We start from the raw sequence: 21,965 nt of genomic DNA, 5'->3' as shown, positions 1-21,965 counted from the left end.
TAATCACCCACCCATCGGCACAATGCTGGACACTTGCCTCCATAACCCATTTCAATAGACGGAAATTGGAAATGCAAAACAGACCAGTAGTGAAAGGACATGCAGCAACATCAGATTCCAAACAAACAATGGAGAATCTGCTCCTGTTTGGCCTACACTTCCTCCAGACACACAGGGCCAACAATAAAACCTTATGACTGACACTGCTGTGTCCAGATCCAAAATGAAACCAGGATGGGAACACATCCTCACATTTTTTGGGCTTGACCTGATTCAAAGAGCTGAAATTAAGTGATCAATTTCTCTGAGAAGATTAAATGAATTCTATTCTAAGAAATCAGTGAGGCAGAAAATCAATAATGAGGAGCAGATAGGCAGATGGCATCAACTAAATGTGAATAATGACTATTGTCATTTTTCCTAAAAAGAAAATAGTTATTATTCATGTTGCAGAGGCTTTTGAGAATGGCACTGGAGCAAATGTGGCTTGGTGTCATGCCCAAGTAAAGTAACATATAGGCTGTGGCTCAAGGTCCCAGTACTGCTTGATGGTTCACAGTCACTTTTCTCCCGGGCCAGAAGAACCTGATAAACATTCTACATCATTTTGAACATACTTGACTGTAACCTCAAAGTGTAAATCACAATGCCTGACCCAAAAAGTTGGACATATGAACAGTGAGCAAGAAAAGAAGACACATTAGGCAAGTATTCTAAATAAATGGCCGATCAGAAAAAATACATCAAGTTAACGCGCCATTCAGAATCTGGTTCGGATTCATCTCATTTGGGATGAAATTCCGAATGAGAGGGGTGGTTTATGGCGATTGTCATTCCAAACAGCGGGCATGTAAACACTTGTTCGTACCATGTATTTTTGACTGTGGCAAACTGACGTGACATGTGCATGTGTGTCCTATGCCAACACGACACATTCCCACGTTTAGTGCCAGGACACATAATCGTGGGAAACCAACTGGTCTGCTGCCACATTAAGCCTGTAGCTTATATATGGTCAGCAATAATACCTCAACCGCTCTCAGAACCTGCTGAGGCTCCATTCTGGAAGCTTAGAAACCAACACACTTCTGCGTCCGTTTTCTTTTTTTTTCTTTTTCAGCACAGGCAGAAGTACAGCATCTTCTTCTGCAGCTGGTTTAAGGAATTCCGACAACTTCGCGCATGTCAAAGTGTTTCTATTATGAATAAAGCGGTGCATGTAAACACACATTGTGATTAGATTATTTAATTTTGCATCCATATTAATGATGTACTTGGATTTATTTATTTGAATCCGATAAGGAAATTTTGTGCATGTAAACATAGCTAGACGACATAGCTGAAGATATTGCATAGAGATGGAATGTTCCAGTTCTTCGAGATCTTGTTGATCACTTCATTTTAAACAGCTGTTCATAACACAGACTGTTTTTTAGATATAATTACTTTCTAAAACCTATCCTGGGGTAACTCATTTAATCTGAGAAGTAAGCACAAACAGTTAATTGTTTTCCTACTCACAAATTTCATGACAGAAAATATGTCATTCAGCAATAATTCACAGACCATAGGGCACATGTAGCTTGTTCTTGTTATCCAGCAAATTTATAGCTACATATTTAATTATACTGATAACATTTCAACATTAAAAAACAGATATTTTACCAGAAATTTTACCATCATGTGGGTTTGAGCTGAGCAGGGAGGTTTTTTTGTTTTTCATTTTTAAGTCATTAAGTCTACATATGTTCTTGAAATGCAAATTTTCTAAATGAAAGTGTGCTGTTTTCTACAAAAACAAAATGAGTCCGTTTTTCCAGCAGCCAACATTTCTAGATTCCTTGTCCTACAACTGTCACTAGAAGCAAAGACAAAGAGGAATTGAAATGATAAAATTTTAAAAGTCAGATCGGCAGAGCTGCTAGGTAAATGGGTTGATGAGGCTTTTCAAAACAAGACAACAATAATTTAGTGAGTGCAGTGTATTATATCATCAAACTAACTGGCCACCGCGTCTTTCCAGCATATATTGCTCCCCGATGAGTGATCATAAAATGTGCAACCCTCAGCACGGGTGTTTGTTTACATCAGAAGAAATAATACCCCCTCTCAGACAAGGGGTCTCAGTGGCTTTGATAAGGATCACAGTTATTTATTACACCCAGTAGAGCCTTTTCAGCGAATTGCTTGATAATGGGTTGTCCCACCAGAAGACATTGAGCAAACACAGGAGCAGATTTTTTTTACGTTTTGGTGTTTGTTTTAGCTAAGGTTTTTCACACACACACTTACTCATTCAGTTTTCTTGGAGACAAACAGAGTTCTGCACAGATGAACAGGAAGCAAATAGGATGCTAATATTTCCTCTGCATGATCCTGATGACCATTCAATGCAAGTGCCATTTCACTTCCTGTCATTGCCTGGAGTCTTGAGTCTCCATCCTAGGCCTCTGCTGGGGATGACATCTCTCTCAAGGGAACAGAGGGGCAAAACATTCAACAGACCAATCACAGGCCAGTTAGTCAAACTCTATCAGCTGGTCATAGCTCTATCTCCCACACTCTCCATCACCCTGGGGGAGGAGAAAAAAACACTGGACTGAAGCCAGTTGAAAACTGCAGGTGACTCACATGCTGACCAAAAGAAACTGAAAGACATCAACCTGCTCTTTCCAATCTATCCAACCTTCAATGCCAAAGCTCTGACTCTAACTAAATACAGCCTTTAAAATGAAAGATAGTTTAACTCTCTGAAACCAATGCTTTGTTTCACCCTCAGTCTGACGGTTAATCCTTCACAAATACCAAACCTCTGCGGGACTCATGGTAAGCCAAAGTAGCAAGAAATACCCAGAGGAAAGAAGATTATAAATCATTCAAATACTCCAAAGTCATTGTTAAGGAAACTTTGAATATTATAAGCAATAACAAAAGCTAGTACATAGATGGGGAAAATCTCTGCATTTGAGAAATAAAAGATGGAGCTGAAAGCGAATCTAAAAAGCTGTTATTATACAAGATATGCAAAAAGTCAGGTCCTGGACAAAAATTTTTAGTATACAGAGAAGAAAAATGCTCAAAATGTACTATATATTGGAAACCATACATATCTATTTGTTCCTAACTTCTTTAATCATGCTCATTTTGAGACAAACCTAAGGAGACCCCTACCATCTGCACAGGATCTGTTTCAGAACCGCTGTAGTTCTAAACATGGTCAGAAACTCCTTACTTTCTATACTTTATGTCATTTGGTTGGGCAAATTTTCATATAGGTGAATCCATAGATTTTCTGGTCCCAAATGCAAGGTTAGAAATCAGCCCTTAACTAGACTCAGTTGACTTAATTTTAACAACTTACTAAATCAGCCTACTGCCATCTTAAAATCATTGCTAGAATAAAGGATTTCCTAATAAAACAGATGAAATAAAAAGACGTGCACATTTTTATTTTAGTAGGTTACATTGTTATAATGATTTCTATATGGATCCCTGAAAAACTACAATAATTACATAAATGATTAAATCAGCCACTGACAAATCACTGCATTGGTTCCCTGTTTTTAGGATACATATAAGGATATGATGGAAAATCTTGTTGATGGTTTATAAGACAATTTCATATGTATTACCTGTTTTGTGTATTCATGCATTTGTGCTTTATTATTAATAATTTTAACATGAATTTGTTGAAGGATTCTAGAGAAACAAATTTTGGTGTACACTATTTGCTTTACAATGAAGTCACAATGCATTAATTTGATTTGGTGGGGAATTACGTGTCGTATTAGATGACTAAAACTTTACTGTAGTAAATATTATGAGCTAAAGCTAAGTAAACAGTTTAAAAGAACATTTCACATACAGAAACATGCTAAATGTTACAAACTCAATACTATTTTCATTATACAAATTAGAGAAACATGCAGAACCACTATGAAATCTATACATAATTGCTCAGGACATTTGTGTTATTCACTTTATAAAAATATTTAAACCAGGACTAAATCAATTGGTAGGAGAGTTTAGGTTCTTGAAGACAGCAAAAGATAAACATTTAATAGCCATTTGTTTAGCAGCAGCATGTTATACCATCATGACTAAGGGCTAGGTTTTTTACTCTGTATATGTAACAAACCTACTACTGCTCCAGTTTTTATTCCACATCCTAAGAAGCATTGATGTTTTTATCTGCTTCAGCACAAATGAGCATGTTTTAGCTAGCCAGAACAAAAAAGGCAGAGGACACAACATCTGCTTATTCGGGTGCCTGAGGAGGTTCAGATCAAAAACCTCTCTGTGTGTACACAACAGTAACATAGCAAGGCTTTCCTCAGCTGGTAAAACATATGATTCAGATGCTTGAGGAGCATTCACTATCAGTCTGAGAATACAAGAAGGCCCTCTCAGTCTGCCTCCTTGCAAGACTGCAACAGCCGACCCAGCTGGCCACACTTCATCCCCTGCCCCTGCGTTCAACAAGCCTGTTGCCCATTCATTATGTTATAGAGCCAGGGCTTACATGCCGCCTGGTCTGCTTGATCCATCCTCACTGAATGCAGAGGCATGAGAATAAACCAGGGGGGGACATGTGAGGTCAGAGTAGATTAATAATCAATGTGTAAATCTTTTTGCCCAACAGAGAATCACTGTCAAAGTGAAAGCGTCTTAGAATCTCCAGTCTCCTCTAACTTATTGATCTGCAGCAACTCCACTCCCATCATTCACCCTGACAGCAACCACTTTTGCAAAGTGCAGTGGCCCTGAAAATGTTTCAAGGTATCAGATTTTTACCTGCAGGTTAGCGCTAGTTTGACGGTGAGCATTTTCTGAAATGTGCTTTTCACACATGATTTTCTTTAGCTGACTAAAAAATATGCTGTAATCCAACTGATGATGTTGATGCTGAGAAGGTAAAGGATAATCTTTTTTGATGCAACTGAAAACATTTGCCCATGAAAATAATTCAATCCACACAAAAAGAACTAGACTGAAAAAAATTTGCTTTTAAGACATGTAACGATCAATTGGCCAGATCCCCTTTATTGACTCTTAATGGTGAAATACCAAAAATGGGAACTGGTTTTCCTGTTCATTATATGCATTAAAACTAAGAACTCCCACCATGTTTGGTCTATAAACACATCAACAAACAGCATGTACACTGATGCTTTTTTTGGGGGGGTTCAACACAAAATATTATAAAAGTTGGGGAAAATACTTTGATGATAAATGAGTGGATACATAAGAATGATCTTTTAACTCCTCAATTTTTTGTCGGACTTAAAAGTTATACCTCCATCAAATAGCCTGCAGCACATTTTTTATTTTAAAGTCCTTAAGAAAAAAAAATTGAATTGGTCAAAATAACTTGCTGGAAGGCAGACCTTCACCACAATCTCAAATCTGTTGCAATCCCTAACAGGTTATCCTGTCGTGTTTTAGCTTAATTCATCTTTCATCAACTGTGAGCAGCTTCCATGTCCGTGCTGAATACGAGCATGGCCATAACATGATGCTGCCTCCCCCTAGCCTGATTGGTGTATCTCTATTTGCAATTTAGAAAATTCACATTAGATGCTTTAAATAAGCAGCACTTTTTTTCATATCATTATTAGCTGTATAGTTGATGACTTTCTTATTATAAGATAAAAAATTACACTTCTATAAATGTTATGTTTGTGAGTGCAAGAACCATACTCTCAGACATTATCTAAAATTTCCTGATGAAGCTGTTATAGTCAGCTTGCTGCAGGATGGAGAAGTTAATAATGGGACAGTTCTGATCGATGCTGAGGGACGGTGGACAGAGACTTCCTTCAGCCTAATGTCCAAAAAACTAAGGACATGATCACTGATTTTAAAAGTTGCCAGACTCCTTGTTCCAATGTAAACTGGATCAGATGTGTTTGTTACTTATAAGTAACTCAGAATTGTGATGAACAAACACCTTAATCTTTAAAAAGGTCCTAGAGGGAATGTTTCTTTCTGCATAAACTATGTACTACAGATATTGAGTGTATTTTAACATTTTGTGCAATGTTCTTTTACTCTAAACTTTCTGTACAAAATAAAAATTACCAGTTCAAAATTAGTAAAGTTAACAGAAAAGTAGCTGGCATATAATAGCATTTAAAATCTCTGACAGGGAAATCAACAGAAAGGTTTACAAATACTTTTCAGCTCGGATCAACACTTTTTGTGGATTTTATTTTTCTTACTTCCAGGAAGGATATACAGGTCCTTCTCAAAATATTAGCATATTGTGATAAAGTTCATTATTTTCCATAATGTAATGATGAAAATTTAACATTCATATATTTTAGATTCATTGCACTCTAACTGAAATATTTCAGGTCTTTTATTGTCTTAATACGGATGATTTTGGCATACAGCTCATGAAAACCCAAAATTCCTATCTCACAAAATTAGCATATCATTAAAAGGGCCTCTAAACGAGCTATGAACCTAATCATCTGAATCAACGAGTTAACTCTAAACACCTGCAAAAGATTCCTGAGGCCTTTAAAACTCCCAGCCTGGTTCATCACTCAAAACCCCAATCATGGGTAAGACTGCCGACCTGACTGCTGTCCAGAAGGCCACTATTGACACCCTCAAGCAAGAGGGTAAGACACAGAAAGAAATTTCTGAACGAATAGGCTGTTCCCAGAGTGCTGTATCAAGGCACCTCAGTGGGAAGTCTGTGGGAAGGAAAAAGTGTGGCAGAAAACGCTGCACAACGAGAAGAGGTGACCGGACCCTGAGGAAGATTGTGGAGAAGGGCCGATTCCAGACCTTGGGGGACCTGCGGAAGCAGTGGACTGAGTCTGGAGTAGAAACATCCAGAGCCACCATGCACAGGCGTGTGCAGGAAATGGGCATTCCTCAGGTCAAGCCACTTTTGAACCAGAAACAGCGGCAGAAGCGCCTGACCTGGGCTACAGAGAAGCAGCACTGGACTGTTGCTCAGTGGTCCAAAGTACTTTTTTGGATGAAAGCAAATTCTGCATGTCATTCGGAAATCAAGGTGCCAGAGTCTGGAGGAGGACTGGGGAGAAGGAAATGCCAAAATGCCAGAAGTCCAGTGTCAAGTACCCACAGTCAGTGATGGTCTGGGCTGCCGTGTCAGCTGCTGGTGTTGGTCCACTGTGTTTTATCAAGGGCAGGGTCAATGCAGCTAGCTATCAGGAGATTTTGGAGGACTTCATGCTTCCATCTGCTGAAAAGCTTTATGGAGATGAAGATTTCATTTTTCAGCACGACCTGGCACCTGCTCACAGTGCCAAAACCACTGGTAAATGGTTTACTGACCATGGTATCACTGTGCTCAATTGGCCTGCCAACTCTCCTGACCTGAACCCCATAGAGAATCTGTGGGATATTGTGAAGAGAACGTTGAGAGACTCAAGACCCAACACTCTGGATGAGCTAAAGGCCGCTATCGAAGCATCCTGGGCCTCCATAAGACCTCAGCAGTGCCACAGGCTGATTGCCTCCATGCCACGCCGCATTGAAGCAGTTATTTCTGCCAAAGGATTCCCGACCAAGTATTGAGTGCATAACTGTACATGATTATTTGAAGGTTGACGTTTTTTGTATTAAAAACACTTTTCTTTTATTGGTCGGATGAAATATGCTAATTTTGTGAGATAGGAATTTTGGGTTTTCATGAGCTGTATGCCAAAATCATCCGTATTAAGACAATAAAAGACCTGAAATATTTCAGTTAGTGTGCAATGAATCTAAAATATATGAATGTTAAATTTTCATCATTACATTATGGAAAATAATGAACTTTATCACAATATGCTAATATTTTGAGAAGGACCTGTACAGTTCCTTAGAACCAGAACTCGAAAGACATCCTTTATTCAACATACAATCACTGCAATCAGTTTGCATAATTCTTAAATTAACTAGTGCTACTTGACATCAGAAAAGACTTTTAATTGTGACACCTTTGCAGTGACTATAATGACACCATATATTTTCCTAATTCTTTTGTTTATTATCCATGTTTACAGTGTCCGTATTTTCTGTGAGTTTTGTTATCTCGGTTATAAAAAACATATATTTCATGTTGGCATCAAGGGCATTTAGCGACTCTCAGATTGGCCACATATATTATTGGCAAATAACGTGAATACATGGTACTTAAATTACAATATTCTACCAAAAATTGCGTCCAAGCAGTCCACTACAGTTGCAGTATGGCAAGCACTCATATTGTGCAGACCTAATTTGCACTTAAACTATGTTGTTTGCCCTTTCCTGCTGTTCATTCAAGTTACGCTTTTATGCCTTTTATATTTAGAGATGCACCAAACAGGCTGATACAAAATTTGATCTACCATTCTGATTTTTACTGGGGGGGGGGGGGGGTTTCTCTCTAAAGACTACATCACAATAAATAGAACAAATGTACTACAGGTTCCTTGATACTGATAATAGTTCTCAGTCTGTCAAAAAATGTCAAGGAATGTCATCTCAAGGCTCCAAGATAAATGGGTCCAGTTCGTATCCAGAAATGTAATCAGAACCAACAGATTCAAATTCAATTACACGCCTTCCAATTTAATCTCAGTCAATTTCGGTTTACAATGCCAAATGATAAAAAGTAATCTATCTATGGAAGCCCATCTGATGGTATCGTGGCATTAACTCTGCACAAACCTCTTCTAGTGAACAAGCATGTGGTGAGAGCAGACAGGAAAGAAACCCTATGTTGCAAACATTTATCTAATTTGTATTGAGCTCAAACAAGTGCATCAACGTACATGCTGAGATGCCTTCACTGACTGAAAATTATAGGAATTCTTGGTTTGAAACATTTAATCAATATGAAAAACAAAAAAAAACATTGTTTGACCTGCTGATCACTGATCAGAGGGACTCAAGGAAATAAAATTGCAATTCTAATCTCTGGCTGATAAAGTGGTGCATCTATACTTTCAGTATACTCATTTATTTTATTGTTTATTATTATTATTATTATTATTGTTTTACCTGTGTTGGCCAACAATTAAAGCTACCTGAATAAAAAATAGATTAGAGTTGGCATCATGCTTTGTGCGTGTGCTTAGGGGATGATAGGGAATCGTGACCAGTTACCTTATTAGAGTAGGGCGGTCTTGCAAGATTGATGCCATCTCTGATGAGTTTATCCCTGATCATGATCTTCAGCTTCAACTTAGGGTACATCACCAACTCCCTCCTGTTGCCCAGCGTCAGATTTCTTTGCGTGCCAATGTAGCCCCCGTTACGCCCGATTCGGTCGGGCTCTGTCCAGGACCTGGATCCCCGCAGCTTGGACTCCTGCTCCACCGTGTGACCCGTGTAAATCTCTGCCGCGGTCGGCATCGGCTCAAGGGTGAAGTACAGTCCGCTGGCCGTCTCTTTGGCTTCCTCCTTCAACCTTCTCACCGCGTCGTGGATCCTCTGTCTGTGGTGAGGGATGTAGACCCCGATGGCATCCAAGTCAGGGTCTCCTATTTGTTTGCAAACTTCTAGATCATCATATCCGTTATCCACGAAGGACTCGACATACTGGGATAGCTGGAGAGTCTTCAGCCACTCGAAGACAATGACAGGTCCGTTGCTTGTCATTTTGGCTGTATTAAGGAAACTCAGGTGGCCCTTAATTTCCCGTTCTGCGTCTCAAACGCATTCTCAGTCAGGGACATACAGTGGCTTTAACGTTGAGACTAGGGGCGTAAAGAATTGGATTAAACACTTTGTGAATAATCCATACCAAAGGCTTGCATTAGCACGTTAAAACCATCAAAAACAGCTGTAGCTACTTTTCAGTTTTCAGAAATACATTCATACGGGACCGCTTTCAAATTCCACTCGTTTTATTTAGAGATTAATTTCTTCTCCTCCAGTTTGGTTTGTTGTGCGCAACAAGGCTCCCTTCAACAGTCAGATGTCTCCAACTGCTGTCATTCAAACTGCTGTAAAATCAGATTTCATCCGTTACGCATGGCGAAGCACTGCTTCAACTGCTCCTACTGTCTTTCTCGAGTCCTTTCTCTGTGTCGACCACAACATACGACAGGAGATATAAATCCACTAATGAACCGAATGGGATTCTTCAATAATACACAAACAAAACAAAACAAAAACAAAAAAAAAACCTACAGAGGATCTGCGTCTAAACCGCCGAGTCTACGCTCTGTCCAGTTCCTCCTCCGGCCGGCACTTCACTGTATTCTGGAGCTGCCGCGGCCAAGAACCAGCACGCTTTCTGCTGCTGCCGCTCCAATGGCGTCCACGCCCCCTTTTCCGAATCTCCCATTTAAAAATAGTGACCAAAATCTTTTTTTATTCTCCTCTCCCCTCTCTGAACTTGTCGCGCTGCCCTCGTGGCTTCCTCTGGGTCACCAGCTTCCCACTGACTTGTCTGAAGTTAGTCCGAAACAGAATAGTCTGGTGAAACGGCCCGCACAGATCACTCCCTCTGCTGCTATGTTTGACATTATTACTCCCCAAAGATGTGATTTCGTCTACTGACTGCACCTCTCCCCTTCTCTTCTCTTGCTTGTGCACACACACACACACACACACACTTACTCATTCAGCGTTTCCATGCTTTGGTTTATCCACACGCATGAGCTCCCTCTATGTGGTAACTGTGGAACAGCGGCACTGCAGCCTCTAAAACAGCGCAATGAAAAAATTACCACCATCCTTTGAACTTTTTCACATTTTCTAAACCACAAACTGCAGGGTCTTTCATTGGTATTTTATGCGATAAAGCAACACCAAAGCAGTGCATGATCGTGAAGTGGGAGGAATAGGATAAATGGTTTCAAAAAAATGCTTTTACAATAAAAAAAATAAAATGGAAAGTGTGGTGTAAAAGTCTGTATGTCTTCAGCCCCCTGAGGTGACACTTTGTAGAAGCACCAGTAGATGCAGTTATATGGTAATGCGCGCTCAGGCTGGTGGCACACTTAAAACGTCATACAGTTACAGCTGCAAGGCTTATGGGGCATGTCTGCCAGCTCTGCACCAGTCTAGATGCTGACAGCTCAAACGGCTCAAGCTCAAAAAGACTGGGTGGACAGCAGCTGTAAACAGCAGTTTTCAAGTCTTACCATGGATTGTAATTTAAATTTGAATCTGGATTGTAGCTGGGAATATGTACCACAGGAATTTGCTTTGATCTAAACTATTCTCTTTTATTTGACTGTATGTTTAGCCCCTCGGGTTAGGCTGACCAGCGTCCCTGTCCCTGCTAAAGTAAAGCAGCCTCACAACAGGATACTGCCACCACCATGTTTCAAGGTCTTTAGAGTGATGTGCACTGTTAGGTTCCCACCTCACAAATTTTTTTTTTACATGTAGGCCAGAAAATTCTGTTTTGGTCTTGTCTAACCAGAGTACCTCCTTCTACACGTTTGCTGTGTCCCCTACATGTTTTACGGTACACAGCTAATGGGCATTCTTATGAATTTCTTTTAACAGTGACTTTTTTTCCTCCTGAGTTACCCTGAGCCTCTTGTCTGCTTCTCTGACTACTCTCCTTAGCATGTCAGTTCAGTTTGAGGGGCATGTTTTGGTAGGTTTGCGTACCCTTTTCATTGTCTGATGATGGACTGAAGAGTGCCTCTTGAAATGTTCTAAGCTTGAGATATTATTTTACAACCTAACTCTGCTTTAAATTGCTTTAGAACAGTATCCCTGAAACTGTCAGGTGTGTTCCTAGGTCTCCATGATGCTGTCTGTTCAGAAACCTTTAACAAATCTCGGAGGCTGCTGTATTTACAGTAAGAATTTGAAAAATTTTACAAGGCACCACAAAAAGGCACAAACAGTTGATTAGAGACAAATTCTATCTTTCTGATCCATCAGTAAAATAAACTAACATCTCAAAAATTCCTGCTCTGATTGTAATAGAATCTGGCTGTCACCATCAAATTGCTGCATCTTAGATGCCATCTTTATTAGCAGGAGAAAAGTCAAACGGTTGAACTGGGGAGAAACATTGCTTGAAAAAGACCTGTCTGCCCCATCCAAATGGATGTCAAACTGGTCAGGGCTGACGCATGCTTCATCAAATGTGAGCTGACAGCTTGTTAGGGGTCAGTTTGATACAGTCACCATCTCAGCTCTAAGCTGGAAGTGATTTGCCTCATCCCATTATGACATGTGGCAGTACTAGAGAACCATCGCACCAGTCAGTAAAAAGGGGGAAGGGAGCTGTATCACAGATTTTTATAATGGGGGGAAAACAACATAAGAAATAAGCCAGAAGCACTTGTCTGAGAGAGAGAGGTGAGTGGCAGTTTAGATATTCACTCTACTGTTGATCCAAGACATGAGTGAGTTGACTTTGCTGTGGTTTATCCAGCTGTTTGGTGTCAGCGTAATTACTCCACACACATTAGAATTTGCTAATACAATGTCCTGCAAAAGTATTTATACCCCTGATCTTTTTGTCACACTACAACTACAAACTTGTATGTATTTTATTGGAATTTTCTGTGATAGACCAACAAAAAGTTTTGCATAATTGTGAAGTGGAAGGAAAATGGTATCTGGTTAATACAAATAAACATCTCAAAAGTGTTGTGTGCATTTGTAATTAATCTAATACCGCAAAATTAATTCTAACTTTACCAATCTACTTCAGAAGTAATTTTATTAGTAAATACAGTTCACCCGAGTGTAACTTAAGCTCGGTATAAATTCAAATGTTCTGTGAAAGCCTCTGAGGATATTGGAGTACATCAGTGAACAAACAACATGAAAATCAAGAAAGACACTACAAAGAAAAAAGATAAAGTTGTATAGTTTAAAGGGTTAGGTCATTAAGCAATATTACAAGCTTTGAACATCTCACAGAATGTGGCACAGCTACAAAGCAACAAAACTAGAAAAGAGAAAATAGTTAATCATTCAAATCTTCTGAAATCCGGGATACTGATTCCCTGTCTAATAAATAGCAGAACCAACCAGCTTGTGCCCTCATCATTAAAAGTCATAATCACCAATGACATGGGAGACGGACCACTACACATGCTGTGCTTGCTAAATTTGCTGTCCAGATGCCGTCTTTTTCAGCACTGGGCTTGCCAAACCCACATTCTTAATGTATTACAACAGCATGGGTGGCTGTCTGCAGTAAGACACTCAGTGCTAAAATTGCCCATCAACAGTCCAGAGCTGTCAACCAGTGAAAACATGTGGCACATTATGAAGTGATAAACATGCCAGCTGCTAATATCTGTAATACCATATCTGAAAAGAATGTCACACATTTTGCAGAACATTCAGGTTTAGAGTGATTGAAGGTATGCACTAAAATGTACAAAACAGTTGATGATGTAGATTTGTGATATAAATTTGTTATTGTGGGTGAAGAAATAAAAATAATCCAAATATAAAAGGAAAATTATTAGATTTCCTAACTTTGTACTATTTGGGTAAAAACAAAGGTTTTAATCATTTTCACATCTGTGCATTTATTATATAAAATACCTAACATGTATCCCCAGCTTTTTGGCAAACGTTTGGTTTCAGTTATGATCTCCTGCAGCTATTCAAGAACACAATTTGTACTGTTTGTACTATGATGTCTGTATGACTTGTAATATTACAAATAGCTACATTTTTTTGTAGCAGATAGAGATCGTTATTAAAGATAAAACTTTATATTCCATTGTTAAAACCCACTTGGAATGTAAACAGATTACATGTTAATTATAAATCTATGTTGTTAGATTAGTTACAGTAGCAAAAGAATATGAGCACATACTGACAGATGGAAATCAGAGAGTGCTCTGCGGTAAATGGACTCTGAGTGCATACTGACAGTGCCAGGATTGCACCCCCGCTGTCTCCAATTATGGTGAGCCACCACCAGCCATTGCAACAGCAGCATTCACACACGTCTACAATAATGTAAAACTGAGTGTAAAATGAAAGCAAACAGGGCGAGGCGCTGGCGAGGATAGAGCACAGGGCCTATGTACAGAGAGGCTCGGTCCTTTGGTTCGAGTCCCATCCATGGCGACATGTGTTGTATGTCTTCCCCTTCTCTTAAGCCTATTTCAATCTTCTTACTTTCAAAGAAAAATGACAAAATAAAGGTTACTAGTGGCGCAAAACAAATCTTTAAAAAAAATAAAGCAAACAGATGCTGAGTCAAAAAAAAAAAAGTCTAGAATATACCCCATGTTAAGAAATAATTGGTTTACCACAATTTTTGGGACACTCAACAATAGCACTGGTTTCTATGCTTTGTGCAACCCTCTATTGCCAATAGAACAGTATATAGTATACCCCACCCCTATAACATTTCACAATGTTGAAGTATACAGAGAAATTGATCTTTTTGCAGTATTTACAGGTCCTTCTCAAAATATTAGCATATTGTGATAAAGTTAATTATTTCCATAATGTCATGATGAAAATTTAACATTCATATATTTTAGATTCATTGCACTCTAACTGAAATATTTCAGGTCTTTTATTGTCTTAATACGGATGATTTTGGCATACAGCTCATGAAAACCCAAAATTCCTATCTCACAAAATTAGCATATCATTAAAAGGGTCTCTAAACGAGCTATGAACCTAATCATCTGAATCAACGAGTTAACTCTAAACGCCTGTAAAAGATTCTTGAGGCCTTTAAAACTCCCAGCCTGGTTCATCACTCAAAACCCCAATCATGGGTAAGACTGCCGACCTGACTGCTGTCCAGAAGGCCACTATTGACACCCTCAAGCAAGAGGTAAGACACAGAAAAAATTTCTGAACGAATAGGCAGTTCCCAGAGTGCTGTATCAAGGTACCTCAGTGGGAAGTCTGTGGAAGGAAAAAGTGTGGCAGAAAACGCTGCACAATGAGAAGAGGTGACCGGACCCTGAGGAAGATTGTGGAGAAGGGCGATTCCAGACCTTTGGGGACCTGCGGAAGCAGTGGACTGAGTCTGGAGTAGAAACATCCAGAGCCAACCGTGCACAGTCGTGTGCAGGAAATGGGCTACAGGTGCTGCATTCCCCAGGTCAAGCCACTTTTGAACCAGAAACAGCAGCAGAAGCGCTTGACCTGGACTACAGAGAAGCAGCACAGGACTGTGGCTCAGTGGTCCAACAAAAAGTTCACTTCTAGTCCCATTTGACCAGAGCACACAGATTTAAAGTCCCAGTAGCATTTGGCAAGCTCTACATGTTTACGTTTGTGATTGTAGGACAGAAAAGGTTTTTTCAGTTCCATGGCTCCCAATGTAGATAGCGTCTGATTGTTTTTATGGAGACTTGGTAATACTAGTTATCACTTGTTGCTGCAGTTTGTTAACAGTGAGCATTTGAGATTCTTACCCTTTTGATCCTTCTGACTATGTGTGATGGTAAGATAAATATGGGTCCTTGTCCGGCTTAGTGGCCAGCAGTTTAGAAAAATCAGCCCATGTGCAACTATATATGTGTACCCCCAGTAAACGGGACGTCATTGATTACTAGTACCTGGACACTCTGATTGGCTGAACATTTAAAAATGCTTCATCTAAATCCTGTATAAAATGTATGGCAGGACCATAACTGTGGAACTGAGGATTTATTTAAAATAACATTTTCATGACATATGTCTTTTTCCCCCTTTGAATAAATTTACTGAAATCAAAGGCTGGATTTTTATTAGTTTTTTAGTTTTTCAACAAAAGATCAATGTATTTGAAAGCCTTTCACAAGTTTTACTACTGTGGAAAGTGCTGTAAGCTTTAAGCTTTTCTATTAACAAAATTCCACCAGCGCAATTTTTAAAAAGTGCTTTTTTTGGTTCACTATTCTGGAGAAAAAAGGCATCATATTTTATTTCAACAACTATCTTCCATTGTATCTCTGTGTAAAATCTCTCTGTTTTATAGGACCATAATAAAAAGGCTGTTTGTGGGCATTTTGAGCTCAGTTACTCTTCCTACTGAATGTAGCGGTCTTTGCCTGTAGCAAGAAATCTGCAGCAACATCAATAATCACTCAATAATCATCTTTTGATATACTGAGCAGGGCTGTTGGTAAATGTGTGGTGGTGATAGTAATAGTTTTTATAGGCTGCTTTGTCTGAGTTGATTGAAACATTCAGCAGGGCGAAGTGAAAAAACCTCCAGAAGGTAAACTGAAAGAAATAGTGTGAGAGGATGGACACAAGAAAGACATCAGCTTTGTCTATGCAGATAGTTGACAGCTTGTACATCTGCCTTTGTGCTTCTTGACAGAAAAGACTTGATCATAAATTTAAGATGTATTTGTGGTGAATCTCTTTGGCCTCAGTTGGTGAGGTTGCATCTCTCCAGACCTCAATTTTGAAATCCTTTGAACTAGAGAATGACTTCTGTCCACCTAAATGCAGAGGCACTATGGAGGTCATAAATGTGAGATCTCAGGCGAAGCTTTTAGAGATGCTTTTTCCAGGATAAGATAGATGAGCTAACTCCTCTGCTGACAGTTCAACAAAAATATAAAAAAATATCGTAACTGGTCCTGAAATTGATACAGTGAAACATATCAGCTGTTTTGAACTCTTATTTAAGCAAAGACAGACAAGATATATATTTTTTCAAAATCTTATACTGTACAATTCTTTTTCATTGTCTAAGCATTAATAATTTTCTTCACGTCCCATTCTCTTTGATTTCTTTTCATAATTTAAGGAATGCAAAGACACAATTCTTCTAGATCCTATTCACTCGGCATTAATAGAAGATCAGCATTGTTTGGGAATCTATTTGCACTGACTGCTCCATTATCTAATTTTAAATTGTATTTGTATAATACATTTATTAAGAACAAAACCTGACAAAAGTGCTTTGCAATGTAGACAAACACTTAGAGAAATACAGAATTAAAGAGCAAGCAATAAGGGGAAAATTAAACAACTGTAAAATAAAATTATAATGATAAAAACAACTGAATAACGCATGACCTACTCAGACAAAGGCCAAGGACAACAGATGAGTTTTCAGTAGACATCTGAATAATTCTATATTCTGAGCACTCCAGATATCCTATAATTGGTGGCAGTCAAAATAAAATTACAGTTAAAGTTAAATCCCTTCACCTTGACAGAGGCCCGAGGTCCAGCTGAAGAAAAACACCCCCAAAACATGGTTTTAGTTATTTACCACTCTGATTTTAGTCATATGCACTGTTGCTTTGTGCCAAACAAATCTTTTAAATAATGGGCAAAAAAACGAACCTTGGTTTCATCAGATTATATAACACATTTTCTCACATGTGTGAGGACAAAGGCAAATAAAGTCTTCCATCTTGGTACTCTATAGCTCAGACATATGGATAATGCTGAATATTGTTGTCACATGTACTACACAGCTAGTATTTGCCAGAAATTCCTGTAGCTCCATTAATATAGCAGTTGGCATCTAGGCTCTCTGACTAGTTTTTCTTTTGATTTATAAGCAGTTTTGGAGAGATGTCCAAATCCCAGTAAAGTCACAGTTGCCTGTTGGAAACTCTCTATGGAACTTGGGTTTTATTGTAAATTGTGAAAATGAGCTTCAGTGTGGTACTTAATGTAGAATACAGCCGCATCCCCAGATATAGGAGGATGTGCAACCAAATTATTTAATCAGTTTGTTTTGCAGTTAAGTTGTACAGGTTTTAGATAACATTAAAGGGTGTTCTGAAATGATCTATATTATCCACTGTATCATTGGGATACCCCATGTTCCCTTTCGTTGCTTTGACAACATTAAGGCCTATGTGTCGGTCAGGTTTAACAGCATTAATCCAATTACATTAATAGCAACTGCCGGAATGAACTTAAAACTTTGAAGTTAGTTGTTTTAAACTGTTATAAAATATCTGGTTTGGGATCAGACCCTCTCCTTAGTTGAGTAAATGTCTCTGGTTCCCTTGTTTGTCACTTTGCTCTGAGGATTATGTTTGTAATACTAGACAGCTGATTTAGAAAATCTAACTTTCCATGCATTGCAAGAGTAATGCTTTATTTTCATGGGTTATCTATGCTTTTTATTTGGACTTTTGTGATGATTTGTACATTGGTCTATATCAGGCATCCCTCATGTAATTGTTGGTTGTTTAAGGTTTAAATAATAATGATAAGTAGTTTTCTAATGTTCCATTGTTAATGTCAAAACTTTACTCATAATAAATGTAATAAAAACTAGAAAAATACAAGTCAAACCACAGATATTTTGAAGAAAAAACCATTTTGGAGGAAATGGGAAAAAAATCAGTGATAACTTTACCATTTTTTCTTTGTTGAGAAACAATATGAATATATTTAGGACATCCTTATGCAGCTTTAAAGCTAAATATACTCTTCCTTGATGTCTTTGGTCTGGAGCACCTGCTTAACCCTGTTCTGTTTTTTTTTTTTGGTATTTTAAATCAGGAGAGATAAAAAGATCTCCATATACTCGTGTAATATACTCAGTCTTTAGGTTGCTGAGGTGAAGCAAGGAAGTCAAGGAAAGCTGCCATTCTGCTTCTAAAACAACACAATCCATCTAAATATTCCCAAATCTCACATAGAGCAGAAAGGTTGTCTTTCTAAATGTCAGCTACACCTGCCAATCACAATATGTTAGTAAAAGAAACATGTCAGTTGTCCGTTAGCATTCTCACTCAAGATATAAAACTGATATGGTCAGTCAAACACATCTTTGACCTGCTGCTGGAGGTAACCTCTTAAGATCTTCTGGGGGTTTAGTCCAATAACGGCTGCAGCTTGTGATGGACAGATCTTAGACAACTGAAGTGATTTCTCTGAGTGGAGTGAAGCAGAAGGAGGAAGTTCATTCCTGTTTTTTTTTATCAACATCACCTTCTTCTGCAGCTTGGACCGTGCAGTGTTTCAGCTCAATATCAAGACTGAAGAAAATCTAAGCAAAATAAATTTAAGGAAAGTCAAAAAATTTTTTGCATAGCTCTGGTACTGTTCTTTTTTTGTTATTTACTCAAAGAAAGAAATTGTTGTTGCTGTCTTATTCTCTGTCCCTACACATTATAAATTAGAGATACACATTTATAGTCGTAAGCCTCTGCCAGTGAGTGAAAAGGAAGGCACTTAAAAAAGGATGAAGTTTGTGCAGAGTAGGTGGAGATACCCACAGCAATAAAGCGCTAATTAAAATGGCTCTTGTTATAAATGAGCAGTTAAAATTAATTGTTTTTTTGTGCAAAAATCAAACCCCCACAAGTTAATGAGCTGAGAACATTTTTGGCATTCAAAAAAATAAACCTCTTTCACAACAGGTAGTAGAATGTTTTCAACAAATAGGTCAGACTATCTTAAAACATTAGGTGCCTCATGGAAAAACAGAAAAATAAGCTAAATCCCACCAGAACACACACCAAGCAGTGGAAGAAATGAAGCTGCTGCTTTATGACATTAAGCCTCTATCGTGTGAAATACGGCTTTATGAAAGAAAATAATCAGTCAGAGTGACTCTTATTGCCTTTGGTCTTACTTTAATAACAGCCAGGTTTGCAGCTGGAAAGGTGGATCTAAGGTCATTTTGGTGGCTTAAAGGGAACAAACATGTCCGCATAATTTGCATTCCTGTTCTGTCAAGCATAGGCAGCCATTTGATCATATATCAAAGTTTAAGTGGGATATAATAAAATGTACAGGTGTATTTAATACATTAGAAAATCATTAAAAAGTTAATTTCAGTGACTTCATTCAAATATATTATACAGATTTATTTCACATAGGCTGATTTATTTGAAGATTTAATTTCTATTAGTATGGATTACAGATCATTAAAATCCAGAGCTCAAGTTCTCAGAAATTGGGTATACTGCATACAGCCAACATACAGTCAATATTTATTTGATACATTTCTGCATGTACGTGGTACATAGAGGAGATCTGCCTGTGACTTTGCTGAGGTGTTAAGGAACCACAGGTTGTGTGAATAGGAGTCTTCAGCTCTTCTGCATTGCCAAGTCTGGTGTTTGTCATCTTTCTTTTGACAATGACCCCTAGATTCTCTGTGGGGCTATGGGAAATCAGTAAACAGAGTGGCCCAACACCAGGATAAAATATGGCTCACCAAGTCATCACTGACAGTGGAAACATCACACTGAACCTCAAGCAACTTGGATTCTATGCCTCTCTACTATTCCTCCAGACTCGGGGACCTTGATTTCCAAATAAAATGCAAACTTTGCATTCATGTGAACAGAGAACTTTGAACCTCTGAGCATCAGTCCAGTCCTTTTTCTCCTTACCCTAAATAAGTTGCTTCTAACTTTTCTCTGGTTCAGCACTGGTTTAAATCAAGAAATACAACAGTTGTAGCCCATGCCATGACTTTAGTGTGGGGTGGCTCTGCAGTTATAATATATTAATTTATTGAAAATCTTTTTAAAGGGCTTTTTACAACCTTGTAATTTTTAGAGAAACTGAATAAATGCTTGGATATATCACCCTGGGTGTAAACAATCTACATATAATGAGTTTAATTTTTTCAACTAAATTACTAAAATAAATCAACTTTCAGTGGTAATTTATTGAGGTGCACCCATATTTAGTCCAGAGTCTAGCACTCATAGTTAAGTGGTTTAACAAGTAAAAAGGCATCATCCTAAAAGTACTTGACTAAAAATGAGTGGGAAGAAACATTGTTTTTCAGAAAGCCTGAAAAAGTATTCAACAAGAACGTTTTGAAAAGAATGTCTCACTGCTTGGGAGGAACATATGAAGAAATTAGGGGTGATGAAATAGGGGTGCAATCCACGCTCATTCTGAGTGTGTCAAACTGTTGCATTTTGTTAAAACCAGAACATTTGAAATCTGCACCATGTCACCTTTGGCTATGTTAAATCCCATTAATGAATCACGTAACTATGATGCAGAAGTACTTGCATGCAAAATCCACCTGGATGTGTTGTTGTAGAAAAAGTCAAAATTTATATCAGACCACAGAGGATTTGTAACTACATAATGTGTAGAAGGGGTATAATGCAAGCCCAGTGTTTGGCCTATAGTGCCCTTATGTCATAAATTGGGAATGACACTATAGGCTCTGCCTATTTGCAGACGCAATCATATTGAGAGGTCAAGGTCTGGATGGAAACAAGCATGACGATCTCTGACATTTATCGATTAGAGATGAATTTCAGTGACCAACATCACCTCATGATCCGCAGCTAACCTTGGAGCATAATGGCACCCAGAGGAGCTGGGTTTAATCTCAGAATTTCCTGACCTGAGATTTCAAGATATTACTCAGAGATTGCTTGAATGTGGATGGATTGTATTAAAATGCTGGAAAATGTAAAAGACATCTCTGCATGTTTTGGACGCATCAGCTAAAAGGGAAGGTTTCTAGCTGTTGATAAATGAATCCTTGTCTGACTTTAGAGAATGTCTTATAACAGGCCTTCAGCAATGCAGTGATGCAGAAAGCTTAATTAATAAAGATTAGCTATTTTCACCCTCACATAACCTTCTTTTCCTTTCTTAATTAAAATAAGGTGACTGAAAGTGAATAAATCATTATGCAGAAATATGAAGAACTTATAAATGTAACAAGTAACTCATCAAAAATGACTGACGGCACAAAAAGGGAAGCAAACATTCTTTTTCAACTTTGCCTATACAATGCATGTTAATAGAATTACCTCTTTTTTGATGACAGAGACATCATAAGATTGCAGACATCATGGGTTTTAATAAGGAAATATATTTAAAAACAGTCTAAAATGAGTTTTGGGGATTAGGATAAAAGGATTTCTTTCAAATCAGTGGGCCCACCCTTTCTTGGAGTCTGTACCACATGAGAGCAGAAGACAAAGAGCTATTAGCCACAGCTGCCACATAGGTCCTACTACAATAAATCAGAGCTCAAATGGATGAGAAGATGATAAAAGATGGCTCTAAGCCCAGGATTGTTAAAATGTAATATTAATGAAGAAGGCTCCAAGCATTTGGCCTATTCTCCGTGTTTACAAAGTAAGTAG

General features: G+C 38.3%; 1 protein-coding gene across 3 annotated transcripts in view; it reads right to left on the bottom strand.

Moving 5' to 3' along the window:
* Positions 1-10,662, bottom strand: part of sash1a (SAM and SH3 domain containing 1a) — a 221,848-nt gene extending 211,186 nt beyond the window's left edge. The window contains exon 1 of one of the 3 annotated variants that reach the window (XM_047387678.1): positions 9,115-10,662. In XM_047387678.1, the coding sequence (XP_047243634.1) occupies positions 9,115-9,609 (495 nt within the window). In that variant the 5' untranslated portion in view covers positions 9,610-10,662. The remainder of the gene's footprint in view (positions 1-9,114) is intronic. The other 2 variants (XM_047387679.1, XM_047387681.1) reach the window with 2 other exon arrangements.
* Between the last annotated feature and the right edge of the window lie 11,303 nt (positions 10,663-21,965).

Source organism: Girardinichthys multiradiatus, chromosome 15, assembly GCF_021462225.1.
Source record: "Girardinichthys multiradiatus isolate DD_20200921_A chromosome 15, DD_fGirMul_XY1, whole genome shotgun sequence".
NCBI classification, from domain to species: domain Eukaryota; kingdom Metazoa; phylum Chordata; class Actinopteri; order Cyprinodontiformes; family Goodeidae; genus Girardinichthys; species Girardinichthys multiradiatus.
This window is presented reverse-complemented; position numbering and strand designations above follow the sequence as displayed.